Source organism: Corapipo altera, unplaced genomic scaffold, assembly GCF_003945725.1.
Source record: "Corapipo altera isolate COAL_440 unplaced genomic scaffold, ASM394572v1 44, whole genome shotgun sequence".
NCBI classification, from domain to species: domain Eukaryota; kingdom Metazoa; phylum Chordata; class Aves; order Passeriformes; family Pipridae; genus Corapipo; species Corapipo altera.
This window is the reverse complement of record NW_020884880.1, coordinates 10,497,731-10,520,938: the sequence shown is the minus strand read 5'-3', so window position 1 is coordinate 10,520,938 and position 23,208 is coordinate 10,497,731. Positions and strand designations below refer to the sequence as shown.

At 38.9% G+C, this 23,208-nt stretch overlaps 1 protein-coding gene across 1 annotated transcript in view; it reads left to right on the top strand.

Moving 5' to 3' along the window:
- Positions 1-23,208, top strand: part of RAPGEF5 (Rap guanine nucleotide exchange factor 5) — a 164,003-nt gene that overhangs the window by 6,279 nt on the left and 134,516 nt on the right. Inside the window, exon 2 of the mRNA XM_027639132.1 lies at positions 22,861-22,911. Within this exon, the coding sequence (XP_027494933.1) occupies positions 22,861-22,911 (51 nt within the window). The remainder of the gene's footprint in view (positions 1-22,860; positions 22,912-23,208) is intronic.

The window sequence follows — 23,208 nt, the reverse complement described above, 5'->3', positions numbered from 1 at the left end:
AAATCATGCCTGGGTTTGATTAACTACAGTTGAATGAAATGGAAGGCAAACACACATTTGTGTCCTAGGAAGTAACCTAGTATGTTTTGCAGAATGCAAAGTTATTTTTCTTCCTGAGGCTGGGGATTAGTCTGATTGCCAGGATGATGCCCACTACCTGTGGTCTTACACTGGCAATGGGAGTGAGGCTGGCAATGCCTGGACTGACATCTCAGCTGCTTTCTAGCATCCTTGGGAAGGCCCAGATTCAGCACTAGCTGGTGCTGCTGCCAATGTATGGGCAATAGATACCATCATGTGGCTTGTGTTCATGGAAGCTGCATAAAATTGACATTGATCCCTTGAAACATAAAAAATGCAGCAGTTTGCTTTAAACTATGGGAGAGGTTCTGTTTCTTTTCTCTGTTTTGATCCAGAGCATATCCTGTCCCTCTTTGACCCACAGTTGCCTACCATAAACCACAGACTTGACTGCAAATTGAGCTCAAGCTGAAAATACCTTTAGCTCATTTTACCTATGCTCAGTCTTCAAGTGCTTCTTGTTTTGTATTGACAGTAATGCCTTCAGTTAAGAACTCCAAAAGAAAATATTGATCAGCCCTGTATGTTTTTTGTAATTCTGGTTAAACAAGGATCTCACTATTTTCACTTTTGGTTTTGCTCCTGTTTCTAAGGGATATAGTCTGCTGAACCTCAGATGTGGTGCTGCTCTGTGTGGCTTGGAAACCTATCAGAGAAATCTATGTAGGAAATAATATCAACTCCATTGGAATTAAAAGGAACGTATTTGCGCATTTGCAAAACTTCTGCTAGTGTTACATCTTGTTGAAAGTTTTGATTTAAATGTGAGCTGATTGTCCCCTTAGTTACATACTTACAGGGAAATAAACAAAATTTACTTTGTGAAATTGTATACTTTGATTTGCTTGGTTGCAAACCTGTATTATTGGTTAATTCACTCTAGATTTTCCAGCTGCCAGGATGAATGAACAGCACTGTACTGTACAATTATGACAGACTCCATTAAGATTTGTATTCAGCTGTTGTTATTTGTATGTCCCCAGTGGTTTGAATTCCGTTCGCACTGTGAGGAAATTGCAAAACAAGCTGTGCATTTTTATGCTGATGAAAATGCTGAAAATAGACAGTGATAACTTTTCAAAAGGGGAAAAGAAAAAACAAAAGGAAAGCAGAATATGCCATCTTTTCAACCTAACTCACAGAAACCATTGTAATAAAACAGATTTATACTAATTATGTAACAATTAAAGTAACATTTTACATATAGGAAAGGAAGGTCCTTGTTCTTTATACTTATGCTATTTAACTTCATACTTGTACGATATAACTTTATACTTATACTGTGTAACTTTATATTTATATTATATAACTTGCTTATTCAGTTCCAGATGAAGTGTTCCTGCCCACTCGTGGTTTCTGACCTTGTCCCGGGTGGGTGCTGTGTGTAGCAGCCAGTGTATGAAGTGATGATGTTCAGTATGCAGACTTTTGGTCTGACTGTGTTTAAGTGCTTGAGACTTCAGATGGGTTTCGCTGCATTTCTGTGCCTGATCACCGGGCACCCAGATGCTGTAGGTCTGGTCATACAGTCATCTCCTTGGGATGTCAGTAATTTTCTGTTAGGGGTTCATATTAATGCCCAAAAAAAGAGCCTTAATGTTGGTTGGGGCTCAGTATGGTGCTGTAGGGCTGAAAATAAAATGGGACACCTTTTAACTCTGGACAGAGTGACAGTGCCCTGTTCTTCTGTAGTCTTTTAGGGCTGTCTTAGCTGGGCCACCCGTACATTGCTCTGCTCCCGTCCACAAACTCCTAAACATCTTTTTCCCCAAATCAGGCTATGCAGGTCCTGTAGGGTTCATATGAATGGATCCATTTCAGTGGAATATTTTAGTTTGCTTTTTAGTATCTGCTGTATAAACTTAATCCATGACTTTATCCTTTTGATTTAAACAATTTTCATTATATCTGTGCTTTTGACATGAGTTTAAGGATAAAAAAGAAGTAACTGGGGCTCTAAAGTTAAAAGCCATGGAAACAGGATTTGAATATTTTGAAATTCTAATTTTAAAAGGCAGTAGCTATTCATAATTGTCACTGTGTCTTTTATCTCAGTTAACTTTTGGCTTGGCTAGTCTGACCTTGCAAAATGGTCTTGTATTAAGCTAGGGTCAATTATTTATTTAATAATTTTAATCCTATGGTATACCATTTTCTCTGATCACAAGATATTTTCCTGGAGAGAATATTAGAGAGAGGCTAACTGATTAAAAGTCAATATATTTTTATGCTGCAAAAAGAAAATATTCTGCTGATTGGAAGAGAAGAAAACTCTTCAATCTATAAATACCAGTGGAGCTGTATTCATAGTATCAGTAAGGATCTTTTGCCTTCAGTTTTGGAACTGAATTAACCCGTTAAAGCTTAAAATGCCAGATGATTTCTAGTTTTCCTTTTTTTAAAGATTGATTGTGAGGAATGAATCTTTCTTTTTTTTCCCCCTTGTTGATGAGGAGGTGGCCTTTCTTTCCTTCCTTCCTGAACCTCATACCTAAGTCTTTATGTGACTGAGACGTACGTGTGCTACATGAATTGCAGAATCCCAGAATATACCAACTTGGAAGGGACTCACAAGGATCATTGAGTCTAACCCTTATCCCTGCACAGGACCATCCCTAAGAGTCACACCATGTGCCTCAGAGTATCATCCCAATGCTCCTTGAACTCTGTCAGGCTGGTGCTGTGACTGTTTCCCTGAGGAGCCTCTTCCGGTGCCCAGCCACCCTCTGGGTGAAGAACTTTTTTCTAATATCCAATCTCAACCTCTCCTGACACAAGTTAGGCCATTCCCTCAGGTCCTGTCACTGCTCACCACAGAGAAGAGATTAATGTCTGTCTCTCCTGTTCCACTCACGAGGAAGTTGTAACTGCAATGAGGTCTCCCCTCAGTCTCTTCTTGTCCAAGCTGAACAGGCCAAGTGCCCTCAGCCACTCCTCATACGGCTTTCCCTCAAGGCCCTTCACCATCTTTGTTGCCCCCCTTTGGACACTCTCTAACAGCTGAATATCTTTCTTATATTGCAGTGACCAAAACCACACACAATGTTCAAGGTGAGTCCACCCCAGTGCACAGCAGAGTGGGACAATCCCCTCCCTCGACCGGCTGGCGATGCTTTGCCTGATGCCCCCCAGGACATGGTTGACCCTCCTGGCTGCCAAGGCACTCCTTTCTGGCATCTCATTCCTCAGTCTGTATGTACATCCGGAGTTGGCGCATCCCAGGTGCAGAGTCTGGCACTTCCTCTTGTTGAACTTCGATCTTGTTGTTTAACCACGGAGTGGGTTTTATATGTGTGTGTTTTACTGTGATCTGCTGGTAGCTTCTCCTGCAGCTGCCCCTTCTGAGCCTCTCTGCAGGTCATGCGTGTGTCAGCATCAGAACTCTGACTGTGAAACAAGCAGCACCAAGAAAAGAGCAGTGGCTGCTTGAAATGATACCACTGGCAGGAGAAATGCTTGTCAAACTATGCCCTTTGTGGTGAAGTAGACAGTATGCGATTTGTAGGTCAGCACTGAAGAGCAGGAAATACTGCATCTGGGGTTGGAAAAAAACCTAAAAAACTCCCACAAAACTAAAAAACCCCACTAAAATCAAAACAAGCAGAAAAAAACAAACCTAAAAAACCCCCCAACACCCCCCCCCCCCAAAAAAAACCCCAACCAACAGTCAACTCCACAAAAAAAAACAAAACAAAAACAAAAACGAAAAAACCAGAAAATTGAGGTCCAGGCCACTTGTGAGCATCAAGAATTTATGATGTGGCTTTGTGGAGGGAGAGGAAAAAAAAGCATGTGTTTGGGGTTTGTTTATTTTTTTTTTTAAGATGATAAGCTTTTAGTTGTGGTTTTCTGGCCAAGTTCTGACCAAGAGAGCTAGACCCAGTGGTCCTAAAACACTTTGTAAATACAGATGGATGTGGTAATCATGTGCTGTCATAGACTGCTACTGTACACTGCTCCATTTCATCCCATAGGTGAATGCACTTCGTGATATGTCAATTGATTTTTAAAATATGGAAAGAAGGGGAGAAAAACAATACACATGCATGGTTAGCTCTGAAAGTCGCAAAGCTGTTGTTTATTGGATGGCTGAAGGAATGAGCTGAAAGTATCCTTTAGATCTTCTCTGGGTCCCAGCTCACGTAGAGTCCAGTGCTTTGTTGTGGTTTGTTATTTCTGCAGTGCCTGAAGCCTCTTGGCCGTGAAAGCAAATCTGGGGGTATGGGCTGAGAGTCTGCTGCTGAATCTGTGTTTCAGGACCAACGAAGTTGTGTGGTGTTTGTTAAGGAAAGCCAGACTCAAGGGAGACGCAAACCCTAAAGGAAAAAGAGCAGAATCTAGTAGTTAGCTGCCAAAGAAGAAAGGGGAGGACACAACCTATCCCAAGCTTAAGTATGTTTTGGCTTGAGCAGGATAAACTGTAACATCTGTCAGGGCTAGCACTGATTTGTGCATGGGAATACTTTGAAGTACTCTTCCTCGCATTTTGTTGGAAAAAAATTAGTTAAGAAACAAAATTTATTAATCCTTTTGGATTTTACAGTTACAAACACTTTTGAAAACTTAAACAGAGTTTAATTTCTATTCACAAAGAACAGCATAATTGTGTTCAAAGTTGGAATTTTGGTACTTTAAAAACTTATGTTGTGCATACCATCTTAAAGTTGTACTCTGTCAGCTTGAAGAGTGTTTGCAAATGGTTAAAAGACCTCTATTCTTCAGTATCCACATGTATATAAGAGATTGATAAAACTACTCAGCCTGTTAGAGCACAGTAATTCATAAATAGTGTCTTTGTAATTGTCTTTGACAGCAATTGCTGCAGCAAAATACATAAAATGCAAAAAATAATAATAGTAGTTAAATTAATACCTCTTTATTTATATTTTTACTATTATGTTGAAGGATATAAAGAGGAACATTCAGCAGATATTTAATTTCTTGTTTTATCTCATTAAACAGACAGTCTCAAAACAAATGAGTTTCAGATTAGTTTTACCAAAGCTATTTATCTAATTATGGCTTTCTCTGCACTTGAATGAATGGCTGCAAATCAATAGGTCTCTTAGGTTGCCAGGACACACATTAATATTGGTGAGTCTCCAAGCTGAATAGCAGGAGTGATGTGTCTTGTTTTTTTCCATTGAAATGTCTGTCCTCAGTTCATACAGTGTATGCATAAACTGACAAATTATCTGAAGGCCTGCTTAAAGAGTTTCATTTTTAAGTTGATCATTTGCAATTCAATGTGGCAATAAATATTTACATTGTACTGGTAGAGGTTTTAGTAAAAAAAAAAACCCAAAGCAATTATTTAAGAGGAAGCTAGTGTAAATAAAAACATGTTGTAGTGGGTCAAGATGATGGTTAATCTAGTCCTATATCCGTAAGTTTTAGGTTAATCTAACAGGTAATAGTTTTAGCCACAAATATAAAGTTTTTTGTGCTTTCAAGGGAGTGTGTGGGGAAATGCTGTATAGCCTGCCTCCCACACTGGTTTTTTTTTTCTAGTTTCAAATAGTCAGATGCTTTATACTCTGGGGGCTTGTATATACTTGGACTTGGTTAACAGTAACCATTCTATTTAAAGCTTTTCATGTTACGCGTATACAAATCCAGTCTTTTAATGAATCTGGATAGTATTTTGCCTTCAGATTCACCTTGGAACAGAAATTTACGTAGCTTGTCTGTGGGGTTTGGTGAGAATGACTTTACAGGGGAAGGAAAACAAAGTTTTGATTTATTCTGTTGTTAGTGAGAGACTTATTTTTTATCGGTTTTGAATATCCTACCTTTAATTTAAGTGACCCTTCTACTGTTCCTGTGAGTCAGGGAACTTTGTGTACTCTTAGCTTTTTATTTTTTTTTACAGCTGTTTTTAAAGCAAGCAAGCCCAGTCTCTCTAGATGACTCTTTCCATTCTGTAATAATTTTTGTCACCTGGCTTTGAACTCTATCTGGTTCTACAGTGTCCCTTTGAACTTGTGGTGGCTTGTGCTGAATGTAATATTCTAGATGACACTGCACCACTGTTTTATATAAATCATGCAATTTCCTCCCTCTATCCCTCATATAGGCTTTTCATCCTATCAGTCTGCTATCTTTTTTAGAGCTCCTGGTGGCTCTGATTACTTCTTCACTGAAATGTCTTCACAGCCATTCAGGTTGCTTTCTTTAAGTTGATATAGTTAATTTAAAGCCATATAAATTGTCAGCATTTTTTTCCTTGCATGGGTATTACTTTGCATTTGATGTGCATAAACAAAATTTAACATGGAGTTCTTTACTCACCTACCTTGACTAGGTCCATCTAAAGTTGTTTATTGACTTCTGATTGTGACTAACCAAAATCATATAAGCAAAATTTGCTTATCTTTGTGCTGACATCACAAATATGTTTCATTAAACAGCATTCAACCTAGAATACGATGTTGTAGCATCTTTGCATTTTCCTTTTCCCTGAAAACAGCCTTTTTAGTCCTGCTTTTGTCCTTCATTACTTCGCTGTTCCTTGATCAACTAAAATGTTTTGTCTGCACATGAAAGACTGCTTCAGCTTCCTTTGAGGAATGTTATCTGTTAGCGTGAATGCATACTATCCTTGTTGAAGTTGGAGGTACAACTGTAGAGTATTACTGTGTAAGTGGTCCCTGAACATACAAGAAAACCAGCTAATACCACATCAGTCTTGACCTTGTTACAACACACCCTGTCAAAGGCTTTCCTGTTCTTCTAAGGGATGTAGGAATATTCATGACCAGAGAAGCTCCTGTTTGGTGGGTGGATAAGTGTTTGGAAGGCTCTCCACAGACTAGTAACCAGTAACTTTTTCAAATACTCTTGCAGAGCTCTGCTCAGAGATTATATCTTGACTCTGCTACTATCAGTATTTTCTTTAAAAACTCTACTGGTGGAGTGGAGAATAAGTTGTTAAAAAGTAACTGCCTGTCCAGTACATCAAAGAAGAAAGAGAAGAGAGGGAAAGTGCGTGTTTTATTCTTTATTTTTCTGCTTAGGCAACTTTATGGCCAAACTGCTACTAGGAGCAAAACTATCTAACAGGTAAACCATCAAAGATTTTTGAAGAATGTCAGATTGCAGGCAGCTGTTCTCTATTCTTGTAAAATGTTTCACTGAAAACAGAGACGCAAAATGTCCCAGTAGTGAGTGGTCTTTTGCATTTAAGCAGAAAGTGTAGCTAATAGAGCAACCCTGCTATTGAATCAAAGTTGTGGTCTTATTAAAAACAATGTAAGCTTATGCTCTTTGAGAATCCATTTATGCCTTGATAATCATTTATTTGTTGTAGAAAAGTACCTACTTCAATTGTTTATTAGTAGTAAAAGAAGTTACAGGAAAATCTATGGTAGGATGGTGGGAGTGGATAAGGAAACATTACATTTGTCCATTCTGTAAATAAAAATAGTTCCAAAGAACTTATCCAGAGACAATAATCTCTTTTTATAAACCTGAGTTAAAAACAGTCCCCTGTCACTGAAGAGATAATGGTAAATTTTGTGAAACTTCCAAAACTGGAAACCTGATTTTAATTTTTTTTATTTAAGCGAGGAAACAGACTGAATCTTCATCCCTTGCTTTAGCAGTTCTTGGTGTTATCTGACTTTCAGAAACAAAGCTAAATGCTGAGGGTCTGTGAGTCATCTTATTTTTGGCCAGAGCCAACTCCAGTTTCAGTGTGTGTATGCTTGTTTCTTTATACCATGACTTTTTCCCTCCTAAGTTAGTCATTGTTATCTCTTGGCACGGAGAGAGAGATTAAAAACATCAGCAAGCATGAGGCATGCTAAAAACATGCAAACAAACTTCCCATCTAATCTTCCAAACCCCAGAGTGTTCCCATTCCTATTCCTTTGTTGTTCATGAACCCATCTGATCTTTTGATCGTATCCTGATGGAGGGAGCAGGGAGGTGAATTGTAAGTCAGGGGTTTACTGACCAGGAGTAGTATCCTAGAGGCCCTCTTCACCTAACTTCTACTGCTGTGTCCAGTGTCCACAATAAACATTGTTGCATTGCACAGAGAAAAAGCAGCAAACAGATTAGATAGAGGTAAAAAACTCCTTGTTTTAATATTTTTGGAAGCTTTGCTTTTTGAAGAAGTTTCTGTGTATCTACATACCAAAAAGGTTTGTAAACTCCATTTAATTTTGCTACAGTTATTTTTGGTGGTTGAGAAGTAACCAAATAGATAGATACCCCGTAGGCTTAGACTGGTTTGGATGAAGCTGGCAAAGCCCTTGTGGCTTTTGGTAGTGGTTCCACTGAGACAAGGACTGGTTTGAAGACACCTCTAAAAAGCTGGTGTGGGAAAGGATGGAGCAGTGAGCATGGTGATTGGGGTGAGTATCAACTGATTCTTGAAGAAAGTGTATCTCAGAATGAAGGTCTCTTACAGGAAGGGATGATTTGCCATCAGTTTGCTCTGGTGCCAGAATTTAACCCATGGCTCGGGTGTCCTTGCTGCACAGTGAGCTATCAAGGTGGACAGACTTTTGAGATTGTCATGGTGAAGGGGTTGGAAGAGTCTGAACAGATACTACCTACTTTGGTAGGGTATCCAGGCTGCCCCAGGCTTCTTTAGTGAATTGATGAGAGCAAACTGAGTGTCCAGGCAGACTAAGATGTCACTGACATCTTGCTTTTTGTTAGTGTTCATGGAAACACAGGTAGACCACCTCTGCTAGTCTTTGACATATCAGTCACTGTGGTGAGGAATAATGTCATAAATTAATCTTTTGGATAGTTTTGTTTCCCTGATTCAGTCTAAATTCTCTAACAAATTAGTGTTTTCCATGGGTGCATTGCTTGAACCAGCTTTTCAAGACAGCAGTTCCCCATGTCTTCCACCTCCTACTTTGCGTAGGTCAGAAAACATTTGCTGACTTAAAATGATATTTATTAATGACTTTTAAATCTGAGTAGGCTGGTAACCAGGATACAGTGGGCAAGTGGAAGGAGGATAACAACGTACTGCAGTGATTGATGCTGCAAGCATTGGCTATGATGGAGAATATTAAAGAATAAGAAAGTTAATTCTCTTTGCCCCTAGACCTGAAAAAATGCTGTCAGTCTTTACCACTGTCCTTTTATTCCCATGGCACAAAGCACTCCTTCAAAGATCTTGAGGCTATCTCGATATCTTCTCAAGAATATTGAGAAGACTCAGTATGGTGAAGAAGAACATGGTGTGTGGTAGGTCAGGAAAGATGCAGCTTCAAGTGGCACACAGAATGCGTGAGCTGCTCCTTTGTCTGGTAATCGGAAGCTCCTCAAATGTACTGTTTCATAGCACTGGCTGCCAGGCCTGGCTGTCCTCAGGTGGTGGAAACGTGACCCGGTGGAAAGGCAGTGATGTGTGAGTCCTTTCCTCTGATTGTACTATGACATCAGCAGGCTGTTCTGCTGGCTCTTTGAGGTTGCTTTGTTCAGGATGCATTCAGCTATACTTTGACTGTGACTAATGCAGAGGCTATTCTACTTTTCTTTTGTATGCCCCAGTTCACACAGCTGATAAGCACACTTACATTCACATTGTGTATTTCTGCTTCTCTCTTACATGTTCTAGTGAGTATTTCTTTAAAAATAGTTATAGTGCCACTGGTGCTGTCTTCAGTGAGGGATGGGGTACACTCCTGGGTTGTTACCTCAGATTCTGCAGGTACAGGCTGTGGATACTGCCTGATGTATGTTTTGAAACAGCCTTAAAAAGGTCATCCACAACTTTCTAACCAAAAGACTTCTGTTTCAAAACAAAAGTTTATAATCAGTTGTGTAGGAAGGCTACTTAACAGAATTTCCCTAGACTTCAAGAACTACAGTTAAGCTTTAGCATGACCTTCTGATACGTATTTTTCTGGACTATGTCTGGTGGATGTCTGGCCTGTTCCTTGGAGAGAGATGTAACCCCTAAACAGTTCCTCTGGAGGAGTAATTTTTTTTACAGCACCTGATGTACAGAGATCTTGTTGAAATCTTAGAGAATTCAACGTCTTTGTCAAGAGATACATCTTACAGAGACATATATGTTCAACTTCGTAACATACAATTCATCTCAGATCCCTGCACTGCTGTGGACTTCTTTTTCCCACTGCACAAATGTTTTTCATGCAAATTTAGACTCTAGCTTTTTTTTTTTTCTTTTACATATGACTTTGAATATGGGAATAAGATTGACTAGGATATAGACATCATATGGTTGGACTTCTGTTGGGATGAAAAACTAGATAATAGTTGCAAAAAAAAAAGCAATTAAAGGTTAATTAATTCAGATAATTTAATCAGATGTAAAAAGCAGAAAAAGTTTCTAATCCTTTGACTCAAATTATCATGTTGGGGTTTTTTTTCTGTTAATGGAGTGGTATCTTTCTTGTAAAGGCAAAAATGTGCCTTTTAAGTTGTTAAAAGTCTTCATAACGTGTGTAAGAAATGAAACAAAGGGATAGGAACTTTATGCTTTAAATGCCAGGTCTGCTTTTGCTGAAGGGAAATTAATGTCATCGTGGGGGATAAGAGAGTGGTGTGGAACAAATTGGAGCAAGATTTATTTGTTTGTTTGTTTAGTTAGTTAGGCTGCCTAAACTGGTTTTTTCATATGTTCTTTCTCCATGAAAGGTTCAGTGCAACACAGTTTAATACATCCTTTTTCTATGAATTTGAATGGGGTTATCATCTCAGAGGGCGTTAGTCTTGGAGTAGTATCTTGTCAAATTTTGTGGCTTTTTGCTTAAACTGCATTTTGTTGAACATCTGAACATATTCTAAACCTGAGGAGAGGTGCAGGGATCACCTCTGAAGGCCCACGCTGTCTTGACAATAAACGGTGGTTGCGGAGAACCCTAATAATGGCAGGTTCTATTAATGAAATTTTCAAAAATCTCTTGTTGGACCAAGGCTTTACCCTTCAAAACTGGAGGTAAAAATGAGAAAATTCCCTGGTACCTGCTGGAAAATCTCAAGAGATAAAGAATGTAATTTATATTATTTGGTTTTGATTTTACCATACTAAGTAAAATTTGTATATGTTAGCTACCTGCTACTTGAGCAGTTTTACTGTGTCAAAAAAAATTTACAAGGCAGTCTTCTCTGTCTTACACATGTATTTTCTGATTCTGTAAATTCTCAGTCTAGTGAAAGCTAAATTTGCCTAAGCTGCTTTAAGTGGTTGTTCATATATGCTAGACTCTTCTTCAATTTCTAATCCTATTCCATATCTAATGATTATTGCACACTAATTCCTATGTTACTCTATGTGCTAAGCAGTCAGGATGGAATTATAGGTGTGCAGTGGTTTCCAGTACACCAGCAGAGACTTTTGAACTGCCTTGTTTTTCAGGTCTCTCCCCATCTCAGAGATAACAAACCTCCCTTTGGATGTGGAGTGCACTTGAATTTTCATTTGTTCCTGCTTCAATGACCAGACTAAGGGCTTGCAAGCACAAAAAAGATGTTGTCAGAGTTAGTGCAATCCCAGCCTGCAGACAGTTTGAAGGTGCTGGTAACTGAGCTCCAAGTAGTGCTGAGGCTCTGCCGGGAACAGGTGAGGAGTTCCTTGGTCTTCAATTGCTTATGTAATCCAAGTGAAAACTTTTTCTTTCTTTGCATACTGAGTGCTTTTTAGCTCTGTGAGGCCTTGACTGCTTCATGAAACTAAGTTAAGCTTTAATAGTTTTTTTACAGAAAAGTAAATTACAACTGTTCTTCTGGAAGTGGTTAAGAACTCCCACTCTCCAGTCCATAGTAGATTGGCACTGGCTTGTGCCAAGAGCTACTGTCAGTGAAATTAATATTGTTCCCAAGAGGTCACATAACAGAGTGCTGCCAGTACAAACCACAGCACTGCAGATTCTCAAACTGTTAAGGCTGTAATGCAAACTCCTTTAACCAGAGCCTGTTCACCCACCCTGGAGGCCACTCCTGCTCTCTGAAAACCTCGAAAGCAAGAAAAGCAGAAGTCGGCAGTTTTATTCAAGATTTATTGCATTTTAAATGTTCTGTAGGTATACCTTCAGGCTACCCTGGGTATGTGGCAGAGAGCTTGTGTGCTTCTAGCCCCTAGCTGAGAGCAGATCTTTACCAGTTGGTCTGAAAGTGCTTTAAAAGAGTGGTCACGATCATTCCCGTTGCATGGGAAGAGAAACGACTTGCTGAAGGTTGGACCACACCATGTTCAGGAATAAAACTGAGGTACACTGAACAGTTTGGTGCTTTTCCCTGTAGGTCACTTGGTCTCTGCAAAATCAGAAAATCAGTTTCTCAGAAACAAAGAGGAAAGAATTTCAGTGTCTTGTACCAGAAGGGAATAACTGTGCTTTAATACTAGGAATAAGATTTGGTAAATTACTGGGTGACCTACCTTTTCTACAGGCAATTGTGAACTTGGCGCTCACTGGGAGCAGGGGCATTAAATAACAGGCATATTAAAAACATACCTTAGTGCACTTGTAAAGCAATCCATGGACTGTTTGTATGCTACCTATTAAAAAAAAAAGTTGTCAGCAATATAAGCATTTTTCAAATACTAAACTAGATTGATGCTATTTACTGTGACATATTTTCATAAATCATAATCAAAGCACTGAATTTTAATTTTGTCTTTTTTGTGCTTGAACATTAAATATACTGTATTTATTGAAAATTATACAACTGCTTCTTTAATTTCAAATTGCTTCTGAATGAATTAAGATTTTAATGCATTTTCTTATTCAATAATATATACACTCCATATTGACATTTTTAGCTATTTGTCAGCATTGTTCACAGCTGATTTGCTGAATATTTGCTAATGTGTCTGTGTTCACTGAAATATCTGCAGCAGTACTGGATATTTTTTCCCTTCTGCTGCTTGTTAGAATTCTTGTGGCAGAGATGAGCATCCTTACAGCTGGCTTGTGGGGGCAGTTCACAAGAAGGCCCCTGAGCCTGTACTGGGGAAAACTAAGTACCTTACCAATACCGATGCTGGTTTTTGCCTGACAGAGAGGCAGATGTTCCCAGAGAGGGAACATTTGAACTTACATCTATGTGATGGGTGGTTCGTAGTGACAGGTGAGATGAATCACTTAATTGATTGTCTGCTTTAAAATTTTTAATATATTTAATCTCTGACAAATGTGGATTGCTGAAGGCCAAGGTCTGGCACCATTATCTGCAGTAACGTTGACAGCTCAGGTACATCAGGTCATCAGCAATCCACACCTGGCACACTGGGTAATGTGATGGGGAAAAGTTTTGGTGGAAAACTAACATGAAATGTGTGATTTTAAAAGCCTGTTTTAAAACACAAGATGCATCTAGAAAAGTGCTTCTGGTTGCCCTGAAGCTTCACAGACTGTCTTTCATGCCTGATGCCGCTGATTGGAGAAGCAGAATTAAATTTTGTTTGGGAGTGATGGACCCAGAGGGAATTACAGAATGCTTTGGCTTCTGAGGGACCTTTAGGAGATTGTTTGATCGATCTCCTAGTCTGTGCAGGACAAACTTCAAAGCCAGTGCAATTGTGCAGAATCTTGTCTGGTGAAGTTGTGAAAACTCCAGGAAGAAGATTTTATGGCCTGAGCATTTATTCTTGTGTGTGACACACAATTTCCTAATGAAATTTCTTTTTACTAATGCATGCTTTTGAGTCAGGCTGCCTGGCTTTCAGAATGCCTTTGTCAAGTTGATGTGCTATGCTGCTTCCTCTTTTTTTAATTTGGAAACGAGAAGGTATTTTGCTGGCAACACAAGAAATATGACAACAGAGGTACTTTGAAAAGCTTTTAAGTATGCAGACAATCTGTGTTTTCCTACTCCTGATCTCTCTTTTAACTGTTTTGTTGATGTCTTCATTTAGATTTAGCTGAAAAGAAATGGTAACCTGTCACTGGGAACATCTTTTTAATTCTAGTGTGAAATATTCAGTATGCATTCCTTTGAAAGCTCCAAATAATGTACTTTTAAATTCGAACTTGCATTATTAGAAATATTGTTACATAAAATTTTAATATGACTTAGAAACCCATATGCTCTTGTGTACTGCCCTTCAGATCAAAACCAAACCACATGCTGGTGGCCAGGGACAAAATTATAGATTGCAAAGACCATCTACTGTATTTATTAGGTGCTGAGGTTTAAAGAGAAATAAGTACAGCAGTATTGCTAAATGTTTATGGTGACAGTCTGTACAGTGCCTATTTTGTACTGAAAAAAAGGGAGAATACTACTTTCCTATGAAATATCACTGGCAACCAGGAACAGTAAAATGCACTGGGAAGCTTTTAAGGTGGCATTATGGCTGAAATGGCAAACTAGAGCACAAATGCTGCGATAAAGTTTGGTTAATGAAGGAACATGAATAGACAATTAAGTGTACTCTGCATATTTTAATGTTATATAAAGCATGATAAAAAGCAGTACAATTTGGATTCTTCCTTTTTTCCATATTTAATGAACTCTCATTGCAAATGTTGTATTAGCATATAAGTTAAAAATGTCCATTATCTTTTTATAAGACAGAGAAGAAAAAACTTATTTAAACTCTTTTTCTATATTGCAAATTATGTCTGTAGCCCGTGTAGTCTACATTTGATCTATGGAGTTAAATGAGATGGGAATCCTTTTTTGTTTAAGCTGATGCACTTAACATGAACATGGAGTTGGAGGTGAAGTTCCCAGTTACTGACACTGCTGAATTTTGTACTGTCGTTTTTTGTGAGCACAGTTAACTTCCTTTTATGTTGACAGAGCAGAGACACTGCTCTGTCAACATAAAAAGGATTTATTAGGCATGTTTTATGCCATCATTCCTGGGATAGTTTTAATTCAGCACAAACAAGTGCTTCCTCTGAGCACAGCTGTTCCTTCCTGCCTCCCTCCACGTCCCACTGCTTTTGCCCGTGCCCCTGCTGCTCGCCTTGCCGGATTGTGTTTGCATGGCTCCCCGGTGACCTGGAGGAGGGAAATAATCTGGGTTAAAATTAATCGTTATTAAATGAGTCTCTCAGCTTGGTTCAGGACATGGGCACACGTGGAAGCACAAAGGAGAAGAGCGGTGGGAATGGGAAGTTGAATCAGGAGCTGTAGAGAGGATATGACCTGCTTGTCAGCAGCCTGATTTTATGGTACTTTAATCTGATCGTGGGAACTCATCATTAGCAGGAGGGTGGCCATCTCCTTCTTTTAGTAACATAAAGTTTCTAACCAAGGCATCCCCCTCTGCCAGTTTACCACTCTTCCCTTTCTCTCAATTTGAGTAGGTGTCAGGATGCTGTAGCTTTATTTGAGACACCAGATACACACAGAGGAGGTTTGGGCCTGTGTTGGTGCCTTCCTGAAGCTAGATTTGTCCTGGGCTTTTCTCCATGGTAGGATGGAGGAAGATGGAGGAGAGACACCAGCCAGCCCTACCATATTGTCTTCTGTGATATTCTTTTCTATTAATTTTTTTTGGGCACTGCAAATAAATTTTGCTCTTGGACACTAAATTACACTAGGCTGTTGAGACTTTGAAAGTGACTGGTTTGTGCCAGATTAACTAAAAGAGTTTTATTCGTAGCATAAACCCATTCAGCCATATTTAGTTTGCTAGGTACTGGGAAATAGAGAAATGCTTCTAAATGCATAGCTTTCCTGACTGTTGCTGTCTCAGAAATAAGTCTTTAAACATAAAGAGCATTGCTTGTCTGTATAAAAAGCATCCATTTTCTTCCCACATTTCTTTTTTTTTGGGGGAAGTGAGAATGAACCATGAGTTGTTGATTTCCCCTTTGTGAAATAAGTTATTTTGTAAGTTCTTTTTATACAGAAAACAGATGAGAATATACTTCTTGGTTTTCTTTTATTAATGACCCATTTGGGTTTCTCCAGAGAGCTTTGCAAACTCGTCTGGGAACCCTACATTGCAAGCTCTGCTGAATACAGATTTCTCTTTTTACGGCTTTTTGACCTTTTTATGCTACACATAAGTATATGAAGTTTAAGATGATCAGGAGAAGGTCTTTCCTTTATAAAGAAGATCCTTTATAAAGGGTTTTTTATTTAATCTTAAATAAATATTAATGAAGAGAACTTTTCCGTTGGTTGTTCTTCATTACCCATGAATTCTGACGGTGGGTTTCAAAAGGAGCAGTGGGGGAAGGTTGTTTGTTATGAATATTGTTTGGGAAAAAGTCAGGCATATTCTGTGGTTTCATATGAATTATATCTGCTGAAATTCATCTAGTTTCCCAACCAACTCTGCTTGCTGTGCCTTAGCAACAAGAAAAAATCTGTTGCCACATGGAAACGGATTGGGGATTCATGACAACACTCCCTATATCCAGCCACCCTCAAACAATGGTAGCGTTTCATCTACTAAACGCAACACCCATGTCTTATTTCTGCTTAGAACACCCATAATTTAGACAGTAGCAAGTGATGTCAAATACAAAAAATTAAAGGGTGGCAAAGTGATAAGTCATATTGTTCAGTAATTTTTTTCCCTTCCCCCACTCCTTGCCTGGCATGAGTAAGCACTGGGAATAAATGAGCGTTTACTCCTGTAGAAATTGCTGCCTTCTTGTGTTGCAGGTTGTGGAGGGTGTGCCAGGCAGGTACAGCCCATCTTTGTTTCAGGATTCATGTTCAGATCAGGGATGAAGTGGAAACTCCCTAATTATTATAGCTGCTTGCTTTGAGCAACTCCAGCAAATCTCTTTGATGAAGAAAACCCACAGAATTCTATCTGTTGCTGTTATGGCATTATCATTGTCATGGTTCATAATAAGAGAAAGAAATCTGGTTAGGACAAAAATAATTACTTTTTGATTTGTGTGTGGAGTGGGAGAGAAGTGAGGGAAATAAAATAAAAACCTCTGATGGCTTTTTAAATTTTTCCTGAGCCACTGTATTGTTAAAACCAAATGATCAGTAAAGAGAGAAAAGCATAAACAGATGATTTTTTTTTTGAAGGTGAATTTGGATTCAGCTTTGTTTGTGATCTTTTTCCATACGCTCTCATGGTTGGAATGTGAGAAATTTCCAACATGAATACTTGTGAAAGTGTATTTTAGGCTTGGATGCTAAATGCTTGCTGGATATGTATCTGAATATATGATTTCCTTTGTGATCACATTAGCCAATTTAGGATTCAGGTGTTGAGTATTTGCAAAAATCCCCCTGTCAGGGAATAGAAATGATCTCATTACCAGGTAGTCTCTGCTACACCATGTGCATTTCAAAATGAGATTTTTTTATTTAAGCTATTTATATTTAGGGAGTAAAAGCACAGAAGCATTTGCTTAATTTTAAGTATACTGAGTAATCCAATTTGAAATGCTCAAGTGTTACACTGAATTCTTTAGGGACATAGTGATAGTTCCCTGAAACTATGGATGATTGTTTTCTTATATTTGTATATAACAAAAATGTTCCTAGAACTGCTTAGCACTGTGGAGTTGATCATGGGCATGTTTGTAAATTAAGTCCTGATCAAACAGGCAAATATTGATGAGTACGTTGTAAACTGAAAACAGGTAAAGTTTGATTGCACATTGCAAACTCCTAAGCATAGACTATTGTGCTCGTATTTTAGAAACACAACCAGCTAAAAACCTAGATATTTGAAAAACATGGAGTGGAAGTTTGAACAATTTGTTAGGGAAGAAGATCCATAATTCTACCTTTTCTCATTTCTTTTAGTTTTAACGTAAATCCCACTCTAGAAGATTTTTGTCAAAGTTTTTTTTTCTTACTAACTGCACATGAGTATCAGAAGCTCTGAGATGAAAGGCAAAACATTTCTGTTCCATATTTGAACTTATTATTTTCATGCAATTTCTGCAGCCTCTTTTGAGGTGTTACAGCATGACTTCTAGTGTAGACAGGTTGCTGGCTGCTACCACCATACTAAATTCCAGCTGAGGAAAGCACTTGAACTGGAACTCCAAGCACTCTTGCTTTCTTTCTTTCTGAGCATCATGGTGATTAAATTGCTAGCAGATGTATGGAGCATTGCTGATGCTACTGTGACTGCAGTGCTGGCAGTGGCAGAAATATCAGCAGTTGTTGGAACAGCTTGGGCAAGAGGCAAAGCACAAACAACTTGTAGGCAAATCATTCTCTCGATTTGAGATGAGGCCAAAGCAAAATCCCAGGTTAAAAATGAGTAGAAAATTTAAATGTATCTCTAAAAGGTATGACTAAAAACATGCTCTGTAGTACCATTAGCCCTTGAATAGAACATTAAGCAGGCTGTAGTAAATATGCAGGGAGTTGCTATAGTGAAGCCAGTTCAGTACTCTCCTGAGTAAAGAACTAAGTCAGTAAGATACAGCTTGTTCTTTCCAGTGGAAACCAAAATGTGCTTCATTAGTATGTACAGTTTACTTGTTGTGTAGTATGTCTTGGGGGCATTGCTTTCCAAACCTTTCAAAAATCAGTTTATGCTCACAAATCAGAATATTGTCATCAATACCTTTGCATGTTTAGCTTTAAGTAATGTCAGAATTTCTTAACTTGTTTAAAAATAACTGTCCAGTTGAAGCAATATTAATTTAAACTCAGATATAGACCTTGGATAGTAGTATCAGTCATTGAATTAACCTGTGCTTTTAGAAATCTAGCTAGAATATTTGATTCTTTGGCTGATAATTCCATTGTCATATGGAGTGTAAAGAAGTATTTCCTTCTGGCTTTAATTTCTTGCTGGTAATTTTATTTTAATCCTCCCATTCTTTTCACACCATTTCTTACTCCATGTGCTTACTACAGTAAACACCTCTATAATTTTTCCCAATTTCAGGCTAAATTCTGTGGTGTATTCAGATTTGGATCCTAGCAGTCCTATCCCAAAACCTTCTTCTGGGGATCCTGTCCCAGCTGTCCTCTCCTGCCGCATATAAGTCGTGTTCCCAACCTAGAACAATGCCATCCCTGTGCCACGTTCGTAGTTCAGGCTTCTGATTGTCCAGCCCAAGGCACCAGCTCCCTACTTCTTTCTTCCTGCATCCCTAACAGGGAAGCTGAAGCCACTTATGCACAACTACTAATGTATGATGGGACAGCCCTTCTGGAGGACACCAGGTGCTCTGGATCTCCTCCACATATGATCTTGTCCCAGGACCACACGTGCTGCCACATCCCCATCCTCTCCCTGACACGTGGTTTGGCAAAGCTTCTCCTCAAGCTTGTGAAGAGGCACAGGGGGATGCCAGGGTGGCTGTAGCTAGAAAGCAACACTTGGCATGGGCAGTAATAACTGTTCCAAGGTAGTTTTTATGAGAGATGAGTTGTTTGCTTGATGACTAATTAATTTGCTCTAAAAGCCCAGTTTGGCTCAATTTTAGTTATTTGCAAATGTATTTTGAATCACCATGTGTGTCAAAATAATTTGGGAGGAGCAACCTATATTTACTAGATACCTTCAGGGAGGAATGGTGCTTCCCCCACACAGCCATCCAAAGGCTGGGGTTTTCAAAAAAACCTGGACCCCTAATCCACTACCTCTTCCTCTCTCTTAGAGGGGACTCTCCGGTTTGTCACCAGCAGCCAAAGTAGAGTCTAATGAACAGAGATGAACTGAATATTTATTGAGGCATGTTTAAAAAAAAAAAAAAAAGGAAAAGAAACAGGTGTCTATCATGGTAGCTAGGACATAAACTCCGAAAATTCAGTATCAATTTCAACCTAACTGCAGTGAGTGTTTCAACATTACACAGGCTGCACTAGTATCAACAGGAAAGATAATTTTTTCTATTCCAGAAAGCCACTTCCACTTTTGTTTTATTTTCTTGTAATTAGCTTCTATTTTCTTATGTTTGTAGAAATTTTGGGTGTTTGAGTTCCTGCATGACAGGCTAAATGTACTTGACCTTGCTTCCAGTGGGCATACACCTTCGTTTTTGCCTTATTTCCAAGGCAAGATTCCTGTTCAGCCAAGCCAACCTTCTGCCTTGCCTGGTTGATTTCTGACATTTGGGAATTGCCTGCTCTTAGGAGTTCACGTTTGAAAAGTGACCAGCACTGATGGGCACCGACACCTGCAAAAACATTTTCCCAAGGGACCTTACTTAGTAATTCCCTGAGCAGCGTGAATTCTGCTCTCCTCATGTGCAGAGTTGAGGTTTTGCTGGCACTTTTCCTCCTATCAACAGAGATTTTAAACTCAATGGATTCGTGGTCACTGTGGCCAAAATGGCCATCAGTCTCTACTTCGCTCAAGAGATCCATTCTGTTGACAAGCAGCAGATCAAGGAGAGTATTTTTCTGAGTCAACTCCCTTATGACCTGTTCCATAAAGTTGTCATTCAAGTTTTTTAGGAATCTTCTGGCCCGGGTTGTATCTGCTGTGTGATGCTCCCAGTTAATTTCTGGCAAGTTGAAGTTCCCCATAAGGACAAGGGCAGTTGAATTGGAGGTGTCCCTTAGTTCCTCAGAGAATAATTTGTCAGTGTCATTGTCTTGGCTGTGAGGTCTGTAGCAGACTCCCATGATGACATCTGCATTATTTGTTTGCCCCTTGATTCTGACTCAGAGACTCTCAACTGCACCATTGCTAACTGTGAGCTCCGTACATTCCAACCCTTCTATTATATACAGTGCCGCCCCTCTGTCTCTTCTTCCCTACCTGTCCCTCCAGAAGACCCTCTAACCATCCAGCAGGGTGCTCCAGTCACAGGACTCATCCCAGTAGGTTTCACGTATGCCAATGATGTCAAATCTCCGGGACTGGGCCCAAGCTTTGAGTTCCTCTTGTTTGTTCCTCATACTGTGTGGCTTGGTATAGAAACATTTCAGGTGTGGTACATTGTAGCCATTACCTCCTCTGAAATGTTTTGCACAAGTCCAGGTAGGTGGCATCAGTCACTCTTCCCTTATCCATCACTATTATAACCCTGTTGTAGAAGGCAACCAAATTTGTCCTTTTTGCTGAGTTTCATCTGATACCGTCATGTAACTTCACACTGCAGTAGCAGTGTTTTCCCCAGCTGAGGCTCAACTGTCCTCTGTTAGTGCCAGTCTGGGAAGGGAGCAGGAAGGGGGGAAATCGATGTATCGGCTTTGACTGTGCTGCTGCAGGGAGTGAGGCTTGTTGAATGAAAGACTTGGACAGAAACCAAGTGAAGTGGTGGTATGTTGGGCTGCTGCAGAACCAAGGTGTTAATGACATGCCGGCTAGGAAAAGTAAGTGGGATCTGAGGCAATGTTGCACGCTTACAGCATCTTTGTTGGTTATGGGAGAGGGGAATTAAGCTTGTATGTTATAATATTTCTGTATGGAGCTACTGTTATACATGGAACTACACTACACATTTGGGATGAACATGGAAGGGTAAACAGCATTAGATACTTCTGTGTTCTTTGTCCCTTCACTTTCTAAAAATATAGTAACAAAAATACAGGGGGAAAAAAGCAGATGGTGCTACTGAAATATGGATTCTGTGATTCTTACAAGGTGTGAAGGATGAGGGCTTTTTATGATTGCAATATACCAAGTGAGAATTGGATCCTTCTCAAAGCGAGGAATTAATTATACTGCTTACAGGTTGGAATAATGTGAGGGAGCACTGCATGATCTTCCGATTGTGATGCCAGTGCACCTGCATAACATCTTCTGTTCCGCTTCCAGGTTTATTTTAGGCAATGTTTATTTATGTCATGTGGCTTGTAGTAACACAGAAGTTGCAAGTAAGCATCAGCATAGACAATATCTTGTCTTTTGACAGTGACAGTGAGTATCATTGTGAGTAAAGGCTGGGTGACCTGAAGATGTTTGTCCTCTCTCTGCCTTCCAGAGTTCTGGTTCACTGTTAATTTTATAACTTTAAATCCTAATCTTTATTGATCAGTGATAAGGTTTTGGCATTTGCATTTTCCTCCTCTGAAGACTTATTTATCACTTTCTGTCTCCTCAAATATGAATCCTCTCTAATTTCATTGAGTGATTTTTTTATTCTCATGTAATGTAAAGCAGAGCACAGAAACCCTGTCTTTGTCTTTTCTCTGTATTATTTTGATATTTTGTATAATTGCATTATGTAATCTCTTGTAATCTCTCCTTTGTAAGGTAGACACAGTCTTTTCTGTCTCTTCTCACATTAAAATTTATCCAAATCCTTTATTATTCCTACTACTAATATTGTCTGAATCCCTTCTAATATTGGAGTGTTCATTTTTTGAGATACTGTTACCAGTGCAACATGTGGCATGTCAGAGATAATGCTGATCTACATTAGTTATCTCCCTGCTGATCACCATTTTATTCATCATTTATCCTAATTTCTTTAAACTACAGTTAAGAATTAATTTAATTTAGAAGAGTGGTCTTCCTTGAGAAGTGTTCTGTGACCCTGAGGTGTCTTTACTGAATTGATAAAGTTTTCCTTAAGAGTATGTGTAATTACATTTTCTCCCTCTAGTACGTGCTGATTTCGATGTTGAGCTCATCATGATACTGTCTTTTCACCCAGCATTTTTCAGGTTTATCTTGAGATTCTTCACTGTCATTTCTGGTCTTTCCTGACCCAAATAATTATGTGTTGTGTACAGACTTTGCCACTTCATTGCTCATCTTTTCCAGATCAAGAATAAAATGTTACAAACAACACAGGACAGAGTTTACCAAACCTTTTTCCCCGATGTGAAAAAAAATATTATTTGGAGATGTCAGTTAGACTACTCAGATGATTTGATAAATTCTTTTTTATTTAGATTTCAATAGCTGAAAGACTAGATTGCTGCTACTTTTTTTATTTTTATGCAAAATCCAGAACAAAACTAAAGGTCTACCGAATTGTCTTACAGACCCTGTCCAGAAGAATTTCAAATCCCTATTTGGAAACTCCTTCAAATAAGGTACTTTTCAAGCTTCTTTTTAATTCCGTTTCATCAAACAACATATTAGGAATGTTTTTGCTTTGGTTCAACCTCTTAATCATAGCTTTGAAGACACTTGTAAATGCAACCTGCAGTTAAATCCAGTTAAGAAGTTGTCATTTTGTGTGTGTGTTTATACAAATCACTTCTTTCTGTTACTGAGTTTGCAAACTGAATTGTTGTGAATTCCAATGTGCGCTTGCTTCTCAGTCATTTAAATGATTGCCACTGTTTAGCTTACTTTTACAATATTTAAGAACTTTGTTTTTGCATGTC